The sequence below is a fragment of the Phytophthora infestans genome, genomic scaffold (assembly GCF_000142945.1).
Source record: "Phytophthora infestans T30-4 supercont1.34 genomic scaffold, whole genome shotgun sequence".
Classification (NCBI taxonomy): Eukaryota; Oomycota; class Peronosporomycetes; order Peronosporales; family Peronosporaceae; genus Phytophthora; species Phytophthora infestans.
This window is the reverse complement of record NW_003303725.1, coordinates 636957-659068: the sequence shown is the minus strand read 5'-3', so window position 1 is coordinate 659068 and position 22112 is coordinate 636957. Positions and strand designations below refer to the sequence as shown.

Sequence of the window (22112 nt, the reverse complement as noted above, 5' to 3'; positions counted from 1 at the left end):
CAAGTAAATGGGAACGCAGGCAAGTTCCGGAACGGCCGAGGGAACGGTCAAAAATGGAACGATCGAAAATGGAACGGTCCGAAACGGAACGTTGGTTTCAAGGGCAAGTGTTTCAACTGTGACCAAGTGAGTCACATGAAGCGGGACTGTCCTGCTGCAAAGAAGAGCAGTCAAGACGATGCAGTGTTTGCAGTTGGTGGGGAACGCTCGGCCGGGTGGCTGATTGATAGTGGTGCGACGTCGCACATGACCCCTCACCGGAACGACCTATTTGGGTACGAGGCACTAGACAGTGGCATCAACGTGACGATTGCAGATGGCAAGAAGCTGCGCGTCGCAGGAACTGGAACGGTCAAGTTGACTGGTTTGGACGGTAAACGCATCCGAATGGTGGACGTGCTCCACATTCCGGGGCTCGATAGACGGTTATTGTCGGTCGGGAAGCTCGCGGAACGAGGCATGAGCGTGGAGTTCCAGCGTTCCAGCTGTGTAATTTGGGGACGGAACGCTGCGATAGCGTCAGGGAAGAAGGTCGGTAAGGCGTTCCTGCTGGACTGTCAGCAGGAGGAGGCACACTTCGTGCAATACGCCGGTCCTGACAGCGAGTGGGAGCTTTGGCACGCTCGCATGGGTCACCTCAACAAGGACGCGCTGACGAAGACTCAACGTTCCACAATTGGTATCCCACATGTGAAAAATGGGAACGAGACTTTGTGCGGTGGATGTATGAAGGGAAAGCAGACCGTGACGACGTTTCCGTCACGATCGCTAACGAGAACGACGCGTGTGTTGGAACTAGTACACACGGACGTAATGGGCCCAATGAGAACGATCTCAAAGGGTGGTGCCAAATATGTTCTGACGTTCGTAGACGACTACTCAAGGTTTGTCGTTGCGTACTTTATGAAGAGCAAGAGCGAGGTGGGCAGCAAACTGAAGGAGTTCAAGGCATTGTACGAAACCCAGTGGGGGGAACGTCTAAAATGTCTTCGTTCCGATAATGGAACGGAGTTCGTGAACAAGACAGTTTTGGAACTATGCAAACGGAACGGTATCGTGCATCAGCGTAGCGTTCCATACAGCCCTCAGCAGAATGGAGTGTCGGAACGCATGAACCGTACCATCATGGAGAAGGCAAGAAGCATGCTGCACTACAAGTCTATGTCGACGCAGTGGTGGGCGGAAGCGGTTAGTACTGCAGTGTATCTCATCAACCGTTCCACGAACACATCAAACTCTGATGTCACGCCGTACGAGCTGTCGTTCCAGGTGAAGCCACGGATGGAACACCTACGTGTTTTTGGGTCACAAGGGTACGCTCATGTGAACGACGTGATCAGAACGAAGCTGGAACCCAAGAGCTTCAAGTGCACGTTCCTCGGGTACGCTGAGAACGTGAAAGGATATCGTGTGTACGACATGGATGCGTCGAAGGTCAAGGTGACACGGTCGGTCAAGCTGGACGAGCGTGAGGTGGGCGGAATCTATGACACGCAGTCGCCAGCTTCAGGAACGGTCATCCATGTGACGAGGAACGATGATACGATCGTTCCAATATCGGGAGTGGAACGTACGCCTGCTCAGGATGAACCGATGGAAGAAGCAGAGGAGCCTGCTCAAGACATTGAGATGGACGACCTTGAACTGGAACGGAACGCAGAAATACAGCAGCTACCCGCGCCGGAGGAACCCAGGTTAAATGGGTTGGATTTAGCAACGTTCCATTCGCAGCCTCCATCGTTCCATGAGGACCGGATGGTCTTCCATCCTGAAACGGAACGATCTACGCGCCCTCGTGAGCCATTACTTCTACTTGGGAATGGTGACGATGAAGACGTGGAACGTGGAAGTGATGGACCGTCATCTCCTAAGCGTACCAGAATCGACGAAGATAATTTGCTCGCAGAGGCAGTGTTGGCGTACGCGGCCAGCATTGGTGGCGTTCCAGATACGCCTAACACGTACGCAGAAGCTATTGTCAGTAACGAAGCAGGAGAGTGGCGTCGTGCTATGCAGTCAGAGCTGAATTCGCATTCCCGGAACGGAACATGGACGCTCGTTCCACGTGGAACGACAACTCGTTCCATTGGATGTCGCTGGGTGTTCACGAAGAAGCGTGACGAGAACGGCCGGGTTATCCGTTACAAGGCACGCCTAGTAGCGCAGGGGTTCAAGCAGAAGTTTGGAATAGACTTCTTTGAGACGTACTCCCCAGTTGCGAATATGAACTCGATTCGAGCTGTACTCGCTGTTTGCGTTACGTGCGGCTACATTATGGAGCAACTGGATGCCGACACAGCGTTCCTAAACAGTTGTTTGGTGGATTTGGTCTACATGGACGTTCCACTTGGTCTCGAGAATGCTGAAGGCATGAAGTGCAACCTGCTAAAGGCCATCTACGGCTTGAAGCAAGCTGCAAGTGCATGGAACAAGACTATTCATCGCGTGTTCCTGCAGAATGGTTTCAAATGTTGCGGAGCCGACCAGTGTGTCTACGTCAAGCGTTCCAAAAACGCATTCGTGTACGTATGTCTATATGTAGACGACATGATCATTGCGGCCAAGACGCGCGACGAAATTCGCGAGGTCAAGAACGCCCTGAAGAGCGCATTCAAGATGAAGGAGCTTGGCGAGGCCAAATTCATTTTGGGAATGGAGATTGACCACGATAGAGAATGTGGAACGTTGATGATCAAGCAAACTCGGTACATTGACGACATTGTGGAACGATTCAATCAACGGAACGCCAAGATGGTGGAGTACCCTTGTGCAGCAAACCTGAAATTGTCCAAGATGATGTCGCCGACTACGGAAAAGGAACGTGCTGAAATGTGGTCACGACCGTATCGTTCCTTAATCGGGTGCCTCATGTACATCACAACCTGTACTCGGCCGGACATTGCCTACGTTGTCACGCAGCTGGCACGCTTCCTAGAGGATCCTGGAACGCAACACTGGAAGGCAGCGATTCGTGTTCTGCAGTATTTGAAGTCCACTCGCCATCATGGTATCGCTTACAAAAGTGGAACGAGTGGATTTGGAACGCAAGCTGTCAAGGCAGAAGCGTTTACGGACGCAGACTGGGGAAGCAACATTGACGACAGACGTTCAGTGTCTGGCGTCATGGTCATGATTGGGAACGCCCCGGTGGTATTTAAATCCAAGTACCAGAGGACGGTTGCGCTTAGCTCAGCGGAAGCAGAGTACATGGCACTAAGCCTTTGTACTCAAGAGGTACTGTGGAAACGTGCCATGCTGAAGGATATGGGTCACGAGCAAGTGGGAGCGACGCAGGTCTGGGAAGACAATCAAGGTGCTATTGCACTTGCAAGCAACGCTGGATATCACGCGAGGACCAAGCACGTGGATATCCGTCACCACTTTATTCGAGAGAATGTGGAACGTTCCACAATCAAGGTGGCCTACATCGACACGAAGCAGCAGTTAGCTGACATGCTTACGAAAGCACTGGGAACGAAGTCGCTAGCGTTCCTTCGCGAAGCAAGTGGAATCAAGAAGAGGAACGACGTGCAGTAGCGGTGAGTGGGAGTGTTGATATGCACCGACTCTGCACGTTTCGGCTAACCGGCGTGACGTTCCAAACTGGACCGGTCCCAAACCGGTTAATCTGGTGGATGGCCAGGAGCACTGAAGTGTAGAGGACATGTTTAATTGACTTTAATCTACTCACTTCGGCATTTACCGTTAACAACAACAACAGTAATACTGTATAGTAGCTACATTACACATCATTCAACTGGAATCGACCGTTCATAAACGGGTGCTCAAGGCTTGTTGTAACTGGCCATACGAGCTGTACATGGACTGCTGTACTGGTAAATACATTCAAAGACATTTATTAATGACATTTGCGTCCAAAAGTGTCTTTTGCAATCCATGCCTATATCATATTTTTGTATGCTTATATTGCTGACATACCGTGTATGGATTTGAGAAAGCTTGATTTCCTTTACATGAATATACATAGTATGCTACACCAGAATATACTAATGTAGGAATGCTCTACGAGGTGGTGTCGTATTGGCTTGTTATAGTCTTATATGTGAGCATCGCTTCGTCATGATACCGTGACGGACAGCTTTGCCAGCGTAATACATTGGTGGAGCGATATTCCGTTATAAAAACACGGTAATGATCAAAGAAGTGTGTGTTTACTCAAAGCGTGTGTGTTGACTAGCAGTGAACTTAACCTAAACTGCCGCACTGTATAGTCGTGCAAGCTGGAGGCAAGTAATCACAAATACTAAACATCGGAAGCACAGCTACTAGTATAGATACGCACAGTAAAGTTACCGGCAGTGGGTAGAACGCTTGATAGTAAGTGAGAAAATGTTTCAGAGAGCGATTTTTTCCTTATTAGACTTTCCGGCCCACTGTGCAAGTAATATCTCACAATTGATTTTGCCACTCCATCGCTAACTTTCAACGATCCAAGCCCGCAGGTCAAAACTTCGTCCATGTTAAGCGAAACCTTATTTCCGCCAAACCTTCAGTCCCTGAGTCTTGACGTTATTGGCTACGTGGTAGAGCGACGTCGTGTTCAGAAGGACCGTTTGGGCTCTTTCATCTTCACCCAGAATCATTCATCACGAAGCGGATTGAGCCAACCAGTTCACGGTACTGAAATGGACCCAAACTGTATGAAAAAGCTGACTACGCAAACCAAAAACAACATTGCCCACTTGTCTGGACGGTCCGATCGAAAACGACACGCTTCAAGAAAGCTCATGAAGCAGCGAAAGCTTCAAGCTCAATATCGCATTAGACAGAAGACGCGGGTGAAAAAGATCGAAGACACTGTTCAACGTCTACGCGATGAGATTCCATGTCTGAGGTCTCTACGCAACATGTTTTTCATCGGGATTTCCTCTGACATTACAATGCAAGTAGTTGTGGCAGAGTACTTTCGTGTTTTTCGTCAAGGTTTTTAGGAGCCTGATGGATCACGAGTCTCCGAGTTAGACTTTCTACGGCTATTCATGGCTCCGGATCTGGCCACTGGAACCGTATTTGGTTTTGAGGCGCTCGCTAGGAACTGGGGGATCCTGGGTCTGCTCTTTGATGATGTTCGCTTCAAACTTGATCATGTTGAGCGATCCACCAAGATTTCGATAGTGGCTAAAACAATCACAAGTTTTACGATCAGCAGACAGAGTATTTTTGATGTCTGCCGTGACGAAGATTTTAGTTATAGTCCAGCCCAACGTACCAGATGGACTCGCATTGCCGCTGTACTACTGGGGGAAGGACTTCCGATACGTGGCACTGTTCAGTTTACCTGGGACAACTCAGCGAAGCGTATGATTGGGCTGGTTTCTCAACTAGACATGATTTCTCCGCTGCTAAAGCTTCTAGGCAACGTAGAGGACATATCGATCATATTAAGCAGCGCCTGTTTGTCGTTAGAAGGCAACATTTCGAAAGACTACGCCGCGCGATACCCATTGTTCTGTTAAGCTTAAAAGGTTTACCCGCTCTATCCAATCACAAGAATGTCTTTTGAATCTTGTACCGGTATTGATATCTGCGATTCCTCAAATCTGGTGATACCATAACACAGCTCATTGAATAATCTGATTTTTGATCTACATTTTTTTAAACGCTACTATACTCCTGTTTTTGCACTTTTTACGGAGGTTCAAATAGAAAAAAAAGAGATTTGTGAGAGTGGTCACAATTTACGGCCACAATCGGCTCAATACAAAAACCTCTATAATATAAAGCATGTGTCATTTTGTCTGACTAGGAATTTGTATGGACAGAGTTTCTGTAGCGATTACATCGCTCACTCTAATTAGTCGTGCCATGACTAACTATAGATGTAGCCTATGCATGCGTCAACACCAATCACCTTACCACACACGTCGCGCACGTCGGGAAGCCATACCCCCTTTAAGTCGAGCATTAAACTACAGTGTATCTGGCTCAGCATGTCGATATTGATGTTGTATTGTGTGCTGTCGATCTCCACCCTGCCGTAGGAAGACCGTGGTCAGCACCAACATACTCAACATCACTCGCGTTAGTGTCCTGGTGCTGTACGAGTCTCACGCGTACGGATCAACGCCAGACGGTGTGTACTTTTCCTCACCTTGTGATGTTTGTCATACATTAAGCTGCTTCATACCTCTATCCTTCTCCTGCGCCAGGCGACGCCGTGTCTGTCGACCTTCTTCAACACACTTGTGATGGGTCCCACAGCACCTTGCGCTTGAGGAAGTCGGCTTCCAAGAGCGAACTCTCAGTGAACAGTAGCTCACAGGTCCCTTTTGTCGAAGGGAGCGAAGTGACCAGTTTAAGGTAAGCTGTAAACTGAATGTGTTAATATGTAGGCTAAGCTTGAGTTAAAATACAAACGATATAACTCACCTATAGTCAAGCTATGTCATCAGCCAATGGTTGGCTACTGACGACCCTAATACCATATATAAGCTACCACGAAGTGTGATGAGTCATATTTCTTGTTGCCAAGGATACACCTGGAATTACCTACCTTGTTACAACACTGCGGATTTGATTTAGTATCCCACTTTGCACTGCGCCGACGCTCTCTAGAAGGCCAAAGCGTGTGCAGATCGAGTGGGAGTCTCGAAGACCAAGGACAGACGACGTGACACTCACGAAGCCGAGAGCTGGAAGCCATGCACGAAGCAGAAGTCGTCGCCAGACGAAAGTGCAGATACCTCGCGACCGAAGCGGAAGTGACAACCTTCTGCCCGACTCAAGGACTACGTAGTGACGAATGTGACGAAGCAGACCGTCGAGGATGTGCCGATCCCCATTAGTCACAAGCATGCGGCAAGGTCAAAGAAGTGGAAGGAGTGGAAAGCGGCGATCCAAGTCGAGATAGACCCACGGCAGCAGCACGAAACTTGGGTGCTCGTGTGACGCACGGAGGCCAAGGGCAAGCGTGTCATTTCGTGCAAGTGGGTTTACGCGCTCAAGAATACTCTATGGGCCGAATCAAGCGATATAAGGCTCGACTAGTGATCAGAGGCTTTTTACAACACATGAGCATCGACTACAGTGAAACCTACTCACATGTTATCAGGTTTGAGACGATCAGGTGCGTGATCGTATACCTGTTGCAACGCGGATGGGCCATCTTATAGTCCGACTTCAAAACCGCTGTACGGTGATCTCGACGAGGAGATCTACATGGAGAAGCCTCCAGGCTTTGGAGAAGACTCTACGCGCTAATATGCAAACTACAAAAGCGTCTGTATGGGCTAAAGCAAGCGCCTCGCGTTTGGAACAAGACATTACACAAGCTCCTGACGAAGATCGGACTCGAGCGCCTCGACTCTGACGACGGACTATTCGCCAGGTAAGCGGGAGGAGAAGTCACCATGTTGCTCATGGTGTACGTCGACGACCTACTGCTTCTCGGCCCTAGTGACCTTTGCGCTAAGGTTGCTAAGCAGCTCAGTGAGGAGTATGAATTCACATCTCTCGGACCAGTCAAGTATCTACTAGACGTGGAGATACTGAACGACAGCAAGCGACGACATGTGGTATTTTGCCAGCGGCAACATATTACGGAGGTGCTGAAGCGATTCTACATGGAGGGTTGCAATGCGGTTCCAACACCGGAAGCGCTGCGCGCTGAGGTGGTCAAAGATGCTAAGGATGCCTCCCCACCCCGTACCGAGAGCTCGTTGGTGCACTACAATATCTGGTCTCAGCTTCAAGGCCGGCCAATGCGCACGCTGTGCGTAATCTCAGCAAATACCTGTCCTAATTCGACCACACAAGCAAAGCTATGGGGAAGAGGGTGCTACGCTACCTGAGTGGTACGCAAGACCACGGCTTAGTGATGGACATTGTTACAGAGAACGACGTTAAGCTGACGTGCTACAGCGATGCTGACTACTCTAATGACGCTGATGATCGAAAGAGTGTTAGAGGGTTCGTGACCTTCGTCAATGGTAACGTGGTTTCGTACGGATCAAGAAAGCAGGCGATCAACACACAGAGCACAGCAGAAGCAGAGTATATTGCCATGAATGAAGAAACTACAGATCTACAGTGGCTACGTGGACTCTGTGAAGACCTATGCTGGGAGTTTGCGACTCCGGAGATCATCGGCTTTAACAACTCGTGCATATATCTGACTGCCAAGCCTGGAAAGCACAGCAAGAGCAAGTACATTATGAACAAGTTTCACTTGGTGCGCCACCTCATGGAGGACGAGCAGCTACGGATTCGCTATGTTGGCACCGACGACATGATCGCCGACGCAATGACGAATCCGTTGCCGAAGGACAGGTTCGAACATTGCCGTGATGGTATGGAGGTGCTGCGCATCGACCGTCAGCAAGGCCCAGCTCGTTCAGTGGGAGCCAAACACCGTCGCCGTGCGTGAATGCAACCTACTACTACCAATTCATGCATGCGAAGGGCAAGAAGGAGGTAGAGCGCTGCCAAGGATGAAGCGCCGTGCTGCAACGCAGTTAAAAGACGCCAAGGACATCGTGGTGAGTTCTACAAGTTGATCTTGTCGAAGCTGCGCTAGATCAAGTGGGAGTGTCAAGTGTAGAGGAAGACCCAGGACTGCGTCCAGCTCCAACTTGAAGCTCAGGTGCCTTCTGGACGCGAGCATCGCGTCCAGAAGCCGGACTTCGACGGACCATTTGCTGGAGAGCCGCCAGCCCCATCCTACTGCTAATCCTACGAATATATTACCGGGGGGTTACGTGCGCTGCTGCCCACTCGACAACTTGCGCCGTCAAAAGCAAGCAGCATCACTCGGCGTTTTTCCCTGCTGACTTTCAGTCCCTACAACTTAGCGTTGTTATGGCTACTTCCTCCATCGTCATGGTCACCACTCGGAGCAACCGAGGGGCGACCATCACTCAGCAAAGCAAAGCGCGGCTGTTCATTACCATCGTTAGTTGGTGATGCAAGCGGACTTCATATCCTTTCGCTAACTCCGGCGAATGCAATGTACTGTCGGAATAATTAATATTTTTAGAAAAACTAAGTTATTGTGGCTTGCAGGTTTTTTGGCAAAACGGATGGTAAAATATCCGATATATCGGGTCCGATATATTTTGCAGCTCCGAAATGGAAGAGCATGTCTCCTGTCTTGCTACGATTTACACAGATCGTTCACGCCCGAATAATCAAATAAAGTCCGTTTTGCTGGTTTAAATCGGCAAAAATGAGTGGTCGTTGCTTTGCTTTGAGTTTGCTGCATTTTTTCGCCTATTAATTCACTGTCGTATGACTTAATCCGATGACTTTCGGTGGCGTGCAGTCGCTCTCCTTCACGTCTACAATATCATGTGTCAGATCTGCTAGGTCCAAAGCTACGGTCTATTCGATGCTGGTACGCTCTTTTCTTAAGTGATGGCATTGTCAATGACAAGCCTGAACAAAAAGAGAAGAGGACCAAATGGCCACCAGAGGTACGTCAGTTTGTGCAAGCGTATGTGGATGACCACCCAACGTTTTACATTGAGGAGCTACGAGATAGCATCTCCATACAATTTCCTCTTCTTAGAACGATTTCAACCTCTACTATTTGTCGTGCTCTCAACTTTGATTTAAATCTCAGCCGCAAGGTGTTGTCGAAGGCGGCACGCGAAGCAGTTCCAGCCAAAATTCGTATCTACGAGAAAAAGCTGCTACCACTTTACTCGTACGCTGAGCAATTAATTTTTCTTGATGAAACTTCCAAGGATGGACGCCACGCTTATCGACGCTACGCGTGGTCCCCACGAAACACGAAAGCGATCGTGAGGTTGCCATTTCGACGGGGAAAGAGACTCTCGATTTTGGCTGCACTCGACGTCTTCGGGTTTATTGCATGGGAATGGACAGAAGGAACGTTTACAAAAGGAAAATTTCACGAGGCTTTTTTAAAGCATGTCATCCCGTTGCTAAACCCGTGGCCACTCCCAAGATCAATTGTCGTAATGGATAATGCGAAAATCCACGTTTATCCTGAGCTTCAAGCTGCGGTTCATGCGTGCGGTGCTCGCCTGATCTATCTTCCACCATACTGTTCGCAGCTAAACCCAATCGAGCAAGGTTTCGGCTTTTTAAAACGATGGATTCAACGCCACGCGAATCTTGTATTTCCTCTCTACCCAGAATTGGTATTGGATGTAGCCATGAACAAATGCACCCAGCGGGAACGAGAAAGTTTTTTTTGGGTCTTTCCAGCACTGTGGCTACAACAGTTTCTCGCTGCAAGACGAAGTATTTGAGGGTTTAATCGATAGCTGCAAGAAGCACGAGTAAAGTGTAATACATTCAGGCGAACAAGTGATCTAAATCAATCCTAAATCAGAGAGCTCCATGGCTTCTCCTTCATTGTCTTCTTCTTCATGCTCTTCTTCTTCTTTGTGCTCAAAGTCTTCTAGGTTTGCTTGTGATGGAGCTGTTGGCGTGAGCTCGTGATAGATTCCAGATGTAAAAATGTCGTGGTCTGGTAAGCCAATAGCTCTCCTCAGTGAAACCACATCAACTTCTACAGGAATCCACACTCCACTCCATTTCAGTTTGATGATGGCTGTTTGAGCTAGCGCTTGTTCTTCAACCTGTATGCGCTGGGTTCTTAATGCTTCCCGCTGTCTATCTAATTCCATCGCTTGAGCAGTAGTATTGTCGTCCGGAACGTGAAAGACAGCGCTGTCTGGACGACGCGCATTGACGATGTCAAGATGATGTCCGGTAATAGCACCAAACGTAACCGCGTTGGTAGCTTCGTGAGCTAAACGCTGCAAGCGTGCTCGCTGTATGCGCTTCTCGGTAGCTCGCTGAAAGTCAGCCGATGCAGCAATCGGTGTAGCGTTTTTCACATACAGGAACGCCAAGAATCTGAATCCACTTCCTATGGATCTGTCACTCGACTTTAAAAGCTGCCACCGCCGGCCCAAAGACTCCACGAAATTTGTAGTCGACAATCGCATGTATTTGTCTTGATTTTCGTTGCTCGATCGCTTCAGGTAAATGTCACTGTTCTCCCGCAATTGTAGTTGCTTCTTGCGCTTCAGTACGTCACCACTTGCTGCTAAAGCATTAAACTTCATAATGCACTTTGCGCGAAACACATCGATACCTTTGGCTATGTCAAACATCACATCTTGCTTCCAACCGCCTCGAGCACTACCGTGTGCTTCGCCAATTCGGACAGTTAAACAGGCAGTTAAACTCTTGGTAAATTACCTTCGGGTTCACTGGTAGAAATCGCAGCTTGATTCTCTCTTGTATCCATGACAAAACGCACACACTAGCAATTGCGGACAACTCGACTTGTGGTGACAATTGTGTTTTGGAAATGCCACTGCCAGTATATTAAAAACTAATCTGCACAAGTGCACCGTACATTTAATTAGTATATACTCAAGTAAAGCGGCATAGAGGACATTTGATGGAACTTACATGCTATCTCGCCGCGTGGTTGATGCATCTCGTTGTCTGTTAGCAACCACGATACCGCACCACACACGCTCTACCGAACAAGAACGTCACATGTCTTCGCCACCTATGCCGCCACACGAACAACGCAAAGACATTAGCCAGTCACCTGTACTTTGCTGCATATAAGACGCTAGTACCTGTTTGTCTGCCTCTCCCTCCAGTCTATTGCCCTTGTTTGTCAGTCTAGCCTTCTTATACTTCAAAAGAACACAAACACGAGAGGATATTGGCAGCTAGACAGATCATGCAGGGGAGGTAGTGAGGCTTACCTGCCGGAGCCTCGTGTCTTGCTGGTGAGGGCTGCGGACGGTTGACTGTGACTTTGGGGGGAGGTCGGATTAACGAAGTTTCAGCAGTGGCAGAACGGTCGCTTTCTCTCAAAAATAAAAAACCTAACCCTCGCACAGACCGATTTATTTTGTCGCACCTCTACGATATCCGACGTCAAAACGATGGGCAAAAATACTGCGAGCCACAATATATTTTATAAGAGCAATTAGGGCGTTTTTGAACACATTTAGGTACGTTTATACCAGCGCATACAGACAACGAGCAAATTACACTGTCGCGGTTAAGCTGAGTAAAAATGTAAGGCGACTCTGATAGTCTGAAAGCACGATTTTAAAATTGCTCTTTGAGTATTTAAAATTGAGTTTTGCCAAATGATGGCACTGTACTAATAACCACGGCACAAATAATCGCCAGATTATGGCTCTACACATTTTTTATGGCACTTCAAACTCCCGGCTTGTAAATATATACCAAGCAATCATATTACTCCTCAAGCGTACTATTAATAGGCACGTGATGCGAACAGGTCAGCGCGTTGTGGCTGAACTCTCCGCAATTTCAGCCACTTTGGAGGGATTGTTTTCACTTTAAAGTTTTGACACTGCAATGAGAAAACAATGAAATGCTTTGTTACTAATGATATGTTTGCTTGCTCGTTACCGTCCTCCTGTACAGCAGTACCTTTCTGGCAAAGATACAGGTACCACGAAAAAAACTGTTAAAGGGTTGAAGGTCATGGCAGAAAGAGGTTGCAATTTATACATTAATACTAAGCAGAACGCGTTAGTCCAAGGTATTAGGGCTAGACAATATGGTATGATTCCGTTGAGAATTAATACAAGTCTAGGAAACGTGGTCTAAAACAACACCCAAACAGAGCGATGGGGGTATTCTGCCTCAGCACCCCCGCGCTTTCTCTTGGCGAGCACTAAAATCGGTGCGACGCCGTTTCTCCCCTTTGGATTACTTAGGAACAGTGGCACCGATGCTGGACCAAATCTGACCGGCGAAATAGTCCTTCGATTTGATCGTCTTCGTAACCCAGTTACCCATAACAATTCCTCCGAACAGTGGAAGCTGAGTCACCCCTCCATTCGGGCCAAGAGGCGAAATCATGGCTTCCGTCGCAGCACCTAAGAACGGTTTGGTGAAACTCAGCTGTTTATTGCGGATCACCGCAATCAGTTCCCCCGCCAGGAACTTCCCTTGTTCACCAGCAATAAACGCCATCTTGGGTGACGGGTGGTTGCACACATCACCCAGAGCGAACATATTTGAGTACCTCACACCTTCTAGTTGCAATTGCTCGTTCACCTTAACAGCTCCTCTCTCCGTCACCAGCTGCGGGTCCATGTCTTGCACAAGCTCAGCGACGGGGTGGAACCCACCGCACAGCAGTTGGATATCCGATTCGATTGCAGTGCCCTTGGTGGTCCGGAGCGTGCGTTTCTCGAACCCATTGCCGGTCAGTCTCTCTGTCAAACGTTCTCCCAAAATCACCTCGACACCCAGCTCCGCAAGTGAGGCGTTCAGCTTCACGTAAAACTTGTCACGGAGGTTGCTACCGGAGATCAGCTTTGTGTTGGCGTCGAGGATCGTCACCGTTTTGTTGGGAAACTTCGACTTGATCTCAGCAGCAACCTCGACGCCCACGGCACCTCCATCCACGACCAAAACTTTGTTAGCCGATTCGATGTGACCTCGCACTTCTCGGAGCTTGGCTTTCGTGACTGACCGAGCGTAGTCGTGGATGTCTTGCTTGATAGGCACGGTGTAAGTGCTGCCCATCGCCAGCACCAAGTAGTCGAAGTGCAGCGCTGTCGTCTCGCTACTTTCCCTGTCGTTGCTGTCAATTGCTCGGTATAGCACCTCATTCGAGTTGGCAGAGATCTGCGTGGCCACACCGCGCACCATACGAACAAACTTGGTGGCGTTCTTGGGAATGGCATTGTCGTACGGAACGGACATCTTGTTGGTGAAGTTTGCGTCGACGTAAGCTCGTGGGGCACCCACAACATGGTAGAAGTAGGCGTTCTTTTCCAGCACTACTACTTCAGTGTTGTCGGCTTCTGTGAGATTCTTGGCCAACGCTGTGCGGTGTTGATACCCGCTGGGCCGCCTCCGATGATCACGATACGCGTCATGACAGTCTTGAAAGTTTCGTTCTCGAGCTGGTTTGGAGTGGGGCGCAAAATTGGTTGTGTTGATTAATCTCTGAAGTTGCCCCCCCCCCTCCCAAGACCGTCATCAACGTGGTTTGTCATTGTTTTCCCTGTGAATATATTATCTAATCGCTGATTAATATCATAAAATCTCATAATTAATACGCTCGCAATCGCTTTGTTCGTAGACAATTTGCATCATAGTATAGCACCCAATAATGTGCATTTACAATACAATATATATTTGTTTTTTATGGTTTCTCCTCGTAAAATTTCTGTTAATAGCTCGGCTACATGTAGCTCGATTTCTACAATGACTTGTCGCTTGATCTCTCTCCCTGGAGCTAAATTGATACAGCGGGCACGTGGCTAAGCCCGGACCAGCTCCAGAGGCATCATCGAGTCGGTGACTAGGGATTCAGTTGTGTAGCGCAATCGCAGTGTTCGTGGTCGATAAGGGTAAATATCAGAATTCTTTTTTTAAATCTTATTAAAAATTATCGAAACACTTATTCTTTCCTAATCACGGCCAGTTGAATCACGGCGTTATAGCATCCCGGGGTCCTCTATATATCTGTTAGTGAGTGTTACTATCTAAGTCGTAGAGGTGCGCACTATCATATCTGCTTAAATGGATCAATCTACCGATCTGGTGAAACGCCAATATCCTCTGGAATGTTGCGCACCCCGGACGCAGCCTTGCTTGCTGCAGCAATGTATCCGGAAAAAAATCGTTATTTGCTTACGTGTATGAACACAATACTTGTTGCTCCAGCACTGCAGAAGTATATGCCTGGTTGTTGCGTAAACGAATTACGAGTCTGAATCTCTTCAGCATATGGTTAAGCACTTACGAGTCTCAAACTCTTTAGCATATTATTAATTAAAAAAAAATATGCTAGAGAGTTTGATAACTTAAATCAACCAAAATTTACACGGTTGCAGCAGCAATGTGTCGGACGTACATATACTAAAGTTAGTACATTTTAGCAGTACGTCCGACGCATGGCTGTCCCCCAGGCAAGTCATTGGGCATTGCAAAATAAAATTGCAACACTTCACTTCAAACTAATATCAGGAACTCCTAAAACGCAAGTGATTCAAAACGATGTACGTTACATCATACGAGGATGCGGGGACATCCGTGGCCGTTGAGCGAAAGCTCAGCTCTGGCAGTTTGCTGTGACGGACCGAACGGCCAGCTTGAATTCCGTCGTGTTAGAAGCGAACATTTTACTAAAGAAGAACCACGAATTCTGAGCTTCAAAACTTTTATGGCAGAAGAACACGCTGATGAACGAGGATATCAACGATGTCTGTAGCTCAGTGCAGCAGTTGGGTGCTGTAGTTTCCACTCCAGCTGGGTAATGCAATATCTAGTTACATGCAATCTCCTTTTAATTGCAAAACATTTCCGGCGGATAGATAAAAAAAAATCTGCATGGCCTGGCGAATTGCAATACCTAATCGCACTCGAAAAGCAAACTGACTGTAATGTAAACTGCGATATACAGGTAGGGTGCAAATTGATTTTTTTTCACAGCAAATAGTACATCTACATTCGACGCATTGCTGCTGCAAGCGTTCCGCACATAAAATTTTAGCTGATGAATTTATTTAATGCAAATTGCAAAATTACTTCGAAGTACCGCCTAGTGACTTCGTAAGCCGTTGTAGTATTTTATAAGCTTCTGACAGATGAAGCCTCCAACACTTCACGTAATTAACTGGAACCACTTTAGGATTGAGCTTTCTCAACTCGGCCGATCACCTATGAAGTACATACTTGTATGAAAAGAAGTCAATTTTAAACATGTAAAATGTCCTGAACACCATGTTGTGCAGTAGACATACACATGAATCCGTTTTATTCATTCCACCTGCTATGGGCGGTTCATCGAGCGCCTCATCTCCATCCAGATACGTTCCCAAAGCTTCTCTGACTTAGGAGGAGACGGGCTGTTGCTGATCTTGGTTGTCTCCGTCTCATGAGCTGTCTCCATACTCGAGCGACTGGCAGCGTCCCACTCAAGAAATCCCTTGACGACGTCAGGTGCTTCTGTAGGTTGAGCTGGCATCGGTCCGTCGTAGACTTCCGCAATCATCTTTTCGAACGACACGCCCTCGTCGCTCTGTTTGACCATCACACGACACAGCCCCTCAGCGAACTGCTTGCCCGTGCTAGAATCTTGGAACTGATGCAAGAAAAAGATCCACGGACCGTCCCAATAAACCATCTGAGTCTTAATCTCGTACGCATGAAATGGAGGGATGGCGTGGCGAAAGCGAATGGCTTGTGAGGCAGCTAGGAACATGCGTCGATGTTTCAACGCTTGCCACAAGACGCCATTGGCCCTACAATGAGAAATATAACATTAGATATTTTTAAATTATCAAAAAACAAGAAAATTTGCACAAATGTACGCAGTGAAATGCCAGCGAGCGAGTTCCATGCTGAAGAGATACGAAGAATTGTTCAAGTGAAGATTCACATCGCAGTCCAGGAAGCCCGAGCGAGCTCTCCATACTGCTGGGTAGTGCAGACCTGCGAGTCCGGAGCGTGGACTCTTGTGCAGAGCACCATACACGAGTCCAGAGGTGATGTTCCAGAGCATGCGCAGCACCATGATGAGCGTCGGACGTGGCAGAAAAAAATCTGTTCACGATCCAGGAGTCCCTTTATGTAAAACACACAAGCTAAAGCAAAAATGTAGTTCAATCTGGATTGTAGGTTCAAAACTGGTTCAGTCTGTAAGCCAGCTTTGTTACAAGGTCTGTATAGCTGGGTCACTTGCCGTGGCCATCTACTCCTGCTCGAAAGCGACTTTATACACATCGTCGTAGTAGTCAGCAAAGTGCACATCCAGATCCTTTTGCAAGTACTCATCCAACTCGTCGAAGTCGCGTTTGTTGCCGAGTGGCAGGATGAGTGTCTTGACGCCTGCTCGCTTGGCTGCAATCGTCTTCTCCTTGATGCCACCTACAGGAAGTACCTTACCCACTAGCGACAACTCTCCAGTCATGGCGAGGTCGGGCTTTACCGTCCTGTTAAATCAAAACAAGAATTGTTAGTTACAACATCCCAACACTCACGATAACGCTAGAGCACGTACTTGTCCATAGCGAGAGACAGCAACGCCGTCACCATAGTGCAACCAGCCGACGGCCCGTCCTTCGGTGTCGCTTCCTTCGGGAACGTGAAGATGCACTTCATTCTCCTCGAAGAATTTGTTCTCGGAATCGATAGCGTGCATCTTGCTGCGTGCATACGTGTGCGCAATCTTCGTGCTCTCCTCCATCACAGAGCCCATCTGACCTGTGGTGATAAGACCGGAGCGATCGCCCTTCGTGTGCACCTTGGTCGTCTCAATGTACAGTGAAGCTCCACCCATAGCCGTCCATGCAAGTCCCATCACAACACCCGGGAACTGCTTGTCGAACATACGGTCGCTAGAGCATAAAAATAATATTGTCAGTGTAAGCAAAGATAATAAAATCGAAGCAGTCACGAGCCCGCACTTACGAGGTAAAAATTGGCTTTCCCACATATTTTGACAATTTCTCCGGGGAGATCAAGAAACGGTCCTTGTCGTCAGAGTCTTCCTTTATGTCCTCCGCAGTAGTCGACTCACCAGCCTCCTGGGACTCAGCTGCCTTCGCTTTCTCGATATCTTCGACAACTTCAAGCGCAACTTTGCGAAACACCTTCTCCACGTGCTTCTCGAGGTTCCGAACACCACTTTCACGACAGTATTGCTTGACCAGAGTCAGAATAGCGTCGTCCGTCAAGCCCAACGACTCGGGTGTCGTCTCGGACTTCTGCAACCCTGTCTTCTCTAAGGCTTTAGGTACGAGATACTCCTTCGCGATGGCCAATTTCTCCGGCGAGTCGTAACCTGACAGACGCAAGACTTCCATTCGATCCAATAACGGCCCAGGGATAGTGTCGGTAACGTTAGCAGTACAGATGAAAAGAACTCGAGACAGATCAACAGGCACATCCATGTAGTGGTCCACAAAGCCGCTGTTCTGTGAGGGGTCCAGCAATTCCAATAACGCCGACGCTGGGTCTCCCTGGTATCCACGTCCCAGCTTGTCAATCTCATCAATCAGGATCAGCGGGTTCGAGCTCTGCGTCGACTTCAGGCACTGAATGATCTTACCGGGCATCGCTCCAACGTACGTGCGACGATGTCCCTTGATCTCTGCAACGTCACTAAGACCGCCAACCGAGAAGCGGTAGAACTCGCGGTTCAACGAGCGAGCAATAGACTTGCCAATACTTGTCTTCCCCACTCCTGGAGGTCCCACAAAGCATATAATCTTGCCCTGGACGTCTCCTTTCAACTTCGAAACAGCAATGAACTCCAAGATACGTTCCTTGATGTCCTTAAGTCCATAGTGATCCTCATCCAGGATCTGCTTGGCCTTGGCAAGGTCAAAATTCTCCTCCGTAGCCTTACCCCATGGCAACTGAGTAAGCCAGTCCAGATAGTTGCGTGTGACGTTGAACTCGGAAGAATTCTTCTCCAGCATCGACATTTTGTTCAGCTCATCTTCCACAACCTCGTTCACACTCTGCGGGATGCTGCCGGGTTCAAACTGAGCGAGTCGTTCACGGTACTTTGTGATCATGGCATCCTTGTCATCTTTCTCCATACCGAGCTCCTTCTTGATGGCCTTCAGCTGCTCCATCAACAGATAGTTGCGTTGGTTCTTGGACACCTTCTCCTCCACCTGCTCCTTGATCGTCTGCTGGACTTTACTGAGCTCCAGCTCCTTGGTAATCAACTCCAGAGCCTTCTTCAGTCTCGCTTCACACGACATCTCCTCCATCACTTGCTGTAGCTCTTCGCCATCCGCTGAAGTCACAGAAGCTGCAAAGTCTGCCAGCTTGTAAGGGTTGTGGATATCAATGCGTTGCGAGAAGTACTGCATGTGGTCCTTAAACAGAGGATTCATCTTGACAATCTCCCTCAATGTAGCGACAATCTCGTTCGAATACGCGCGGATCAACTTGCTCTTCGGGTCAAACGTCGGGTTGTCCAGGTTGCTAATGTTCACTCGAAGAGGAGGTCCTTCGTCCCGGATATCGTCGATAGCAATGCGTCGTTGCGACACCATGAGCACTTGTACTGAATTAGCGTCGAATGGCAGCATGTTGTCGATTCTGGCAAAGCTGCCAACATGGTGGATCTCGCTTAAGTTCTTCACCAAGTCCTCTCCTCCACCGGATTTCAGAGGGTCTCCCGTGGATTTCTTGAGGAACACGCCGACGTACTTCTGTCCGCTCTCTTTCAACGCCATCAGAGCGCGCGTCACCTCTGGGTTCGTGATAGTCATGGGAAGCACGACGCCAGGGAAAAATGGACGGCGGAGAGCGGGCACGGCCAGCACGTGAGGATACGTGGGGGCATTGTCGCCCTCTCCGACAGTGGCGAGGTCGTTGTCGATCACGACTTCGACGCCATCGTCTTCCGCGTCTTCATTGGGCTTTTCCGCATCCGTATCGTCGTCTTTGCCGCTGTCAGTCGAGTAAAAGGCGCAGAAAACGTTGCGGTTGCTACATGCAAAGGGGTTGGCACGCACACGATAAGCAGCAAGCACAGGTGCACGCTGAAGACGCAGCGTGTTGACGGCTGTGATGTGCGAGCGAGGACGCGCCATCGCGAAGCGACGTAGCGCTGTCGCCGTCGCCATAATGAGAGGTGGAGGATCCGATGCGGGCACGCAAATGCGGTGGGCAGTTGACGGATGACAATGACCATCACTCTTTGATTGCGTTGTGCACACCAAACGTTCTCGAATGATGATGTTACTATAGTGGGGTTTTAAAGTGACGTTTACCACTTCAACTTGCTTGATTACGGAACTTCGCTGAGCTCTTCGAGGTGTTGGAGGGCGTGCTTAAGTTGCTTAAGCTGCGTGAAGTAGTGGTCTTTCTCGGCGGCAAGTTGCTGGTTCTGCGCGCGCAGCACCTTGACTTCACGAACCAAGATCTTACGTTGGGAACGGACCTGCCCTTCGAGCTCCTTCTTCTCCTCGGTAAGCAACTCGACCATGTCTTGGATAATCTGAGTAGAGCTACGTTAGAGAATAGTGGATAATTGTCAGAGGTCAACTATTCAACGCACCGTTGTCTTGGACGCATGATCCTCTATCAGCTGGGCAAGCTCCATACGAAGTCCATTATTCTGGAGCGCATACTCCTTCAACGCGACTTCGTACTCCTGTGTCTTCGCATCGAGGAAGCCGATAATCTCCCGGTCAACAGCCGCTTGCGCGTCGTTTTTCGCTGTCGCTGTCATGCTATTAGCCAGCGTGTCTTCTAAGTCTTTTAGTTTCTCCATGAGGAAGTCACGGACGCTTTCTGCGCTATACAGACGTGCAGCCACATCTTCCTTTTCAGTCTGCACCTGAGCGAGATGAGCCTGCGATAGAAACAAAACTGAGATTTATCTGTTATAACAGTGACGTACGCACAGGCATTGAACCTCTAATGTCTTCACTCTAGTTGACATATCGTGGAATAACTTGATCTGGTCAGGCTTAAGTGCTTTCACGATCGCGTCCACCTTCGAGAGCTTCAATGTATAAAACACTCTGTTACCATAGCTGATAAGTCGAGCATAACAGCTATGGCAGTTACCTTGTCCTTCTCCGACGACCCGATGAAGCTGAGACTTCGGCCCTTCGACGTCTTCCTAGGTGGAGGCGATGCAGGTCGCTTAACTGGAGCTGGGGGAGCGCTGTAGGCCAAGCTGGAAGGCGTCGTGACTCCAAACATCACATTCACTCGTCTCACCAGCACTTTATCAGTGACGCTAATTGCGACCATACTGTCCTCGTCCAAGAAGGAAAACAGCTTGAGCATCACGTTGTCTGGTAGTGACGAGAAGACGTTCTCCTCGTCATTCATTGATGCAGACAATCCTCCGGGGACTGACTTAGCGCGTGCAGGTCTACCATTGCCACGTGGCTGTATCCTCGAGTCCGACACAAGCTTCGCAGGTTTTGAGTAGTTTCTCCTGAGAATATACTGGATGTCGTTCGCTCTCCGTAACTCACGAATTTCTCGCTGGGCACTAGCTAGCTCTTTCGAGAGCTGCCCTGTTAATTTTAAATGCTCCTTCGCCTGCTGCAGCTCCTTCTCCATCCTGTCAAGGGTATCAGTTAAAATCTCCAGCTTTAACAACTCTATGACATTACGTACACTTCCTTCTTGGCGAGCTCCGAGACAACAACCGACAAGTGTTCATTCAGCTTGCTCATGATTGTTCTGCCCTCTTGCTCCACTTTCACCGCATACTCGTACGCCTAGCCAGTATAATCCACTATTATACTAATGATACCAGCCTTACTCCTTCTTGTTCAAGGGGGCCGACCTGCTGCCTCTCCTGTATCAGCTCGCTCTCCCGCTCTTGATACTCCAGCAGGGAGCTCTCTGCAGTAGCTAGTTGCTGTCGCAGTGTCACGAGCTCGCATTCGTGCTCGCAGCTCTCCACGTCGTACACCATCTCGTCCAGCACGCTCTGCACCTGGCGCCACAGTCATAGCATTAATATTCGTCGCTTTCTAACGATACCTAAACCATTTTACACGTACCTCTGTGAGCACATGGCGGTTGTAGGCACACTGCGCCTCCTCTTCTGCGATGGTGCGGCGCACAAGGCCGCTCGTGCGCACCAGCATCGCTGGTATCCTTTCGATTCCGTGAAATGCATCAGCTTTGGTTATTAATAACATGTTTCTAACAAATAACTGATACGTAAACCTATCCAAACCTTTAAGTTAGCATATACAATAGATAACAGTCTCAAAAAGTGTGTCTTAGCGTATGGTGCTTGATTTCGCATAAAATCTAATTTTATGCGAATTCCATGCCTTATCCCGGAAAACATGATTCTTGGAAAAGCACATGCTTGTTTTTTTGCATTTACCCTGCTGTTTTTAGTATTTTCGCATCTCATGCTACTTCTGGTATAAGTACGATCCTATGAAATACAGTTGGCTACATTTGTGACCCAAAAATTAAATTATGGAGGCTTCTACCCAAGAGTCGGTCTATTTCAACGACACCTGGGTTCTGCCGATACCTTAGTTATGAATTACTCTTTACCGGTACACTATTGTACTGGCGAGATGAAATGCACCACCATTTTTTTGTTTTGCTCATAAATACAAAAGTAATTATCGGATTAATGCCGG

The 22112-nt window shown here is 48.5% G+C and overlaps 4 protein-coding genes across 4 annotated transcripts; all 4 read right to left on the bottom strand.

The window, feature by feature from the left end:
* Positions 1–12705: 12705 nt before the first annotated feature.
* PITG_14382 (apoptosis-inducing factor, putative) lies at positions 12706–13886 on the bottom strand (the record flags this gene model as incomplete). Its single annotated transcript, XM_002898804.1, has 2 exons — positions 12706–13821; positions 13875–13886. 2 exons carry the CDS (start codon positions 13884–13886, stop codon positions 12706–12708), a joined length of 1128 nt encoding a protein of 375 aa, XP_002898850.1.
* Positions 13887–15749: 1863 nt separating this feature from the next.
* Positions 15750–16542, bottom strand: PITG_14381 (uncharacterized protein; the record flags this gene model as incomplete). The annotated part of the gene is made up of 2 exons (XM_002898803.1): positions 15750–16259; positions 16329–16542. 2 exons carry the CDS (start codon positions 16529–16531, stop codon positions 15788–15790), a joined length of 675 nt encoding a protein of 224 aa, XP_002898849.1.
* Positions 16543–17045: 503 nt separating this feature from the next.
* PITG_14380 (lon protease, putative) lies at positions 17046–19604 on the bottom strand (the record flags this gene model as incomplete). Its single annotated transcript, XM_002898802.1, has 3 exons — positions 17046–17112; positions 17175–17354; positions 17428–19604. 3 exons carry the CDS (start codon positions 19602–19604, stop codon positions 17046–17048), a joined length of 2424 nt encoding a protein of 807 aa, XP_002898848.1.
* Positions 19605–19768: 164 nt separating this feature from the next.
* Positions 19769–21596, bottom strand: PITG_14379 (uncharacterized protein; the record flags this gene model as incomplete). Its single annotated transcript, XM_002898801.1, has 7 exons — positions 19769–19978; positions 20039–20335; positions 20399–20488; positions 20554–21061; positions 21118–21221; positions 21290–21442; positions 21510–21596. The coding sequence occupies 7 exons, from the start codon at positions 21594–21596 to the stop codon at positions 19769–19771; spliced, it is 1449 nt and encodes a 482-aa protein (XP_002898847.1).
* Positions 21597–22112: the final 516 nt, after the last annotated feature.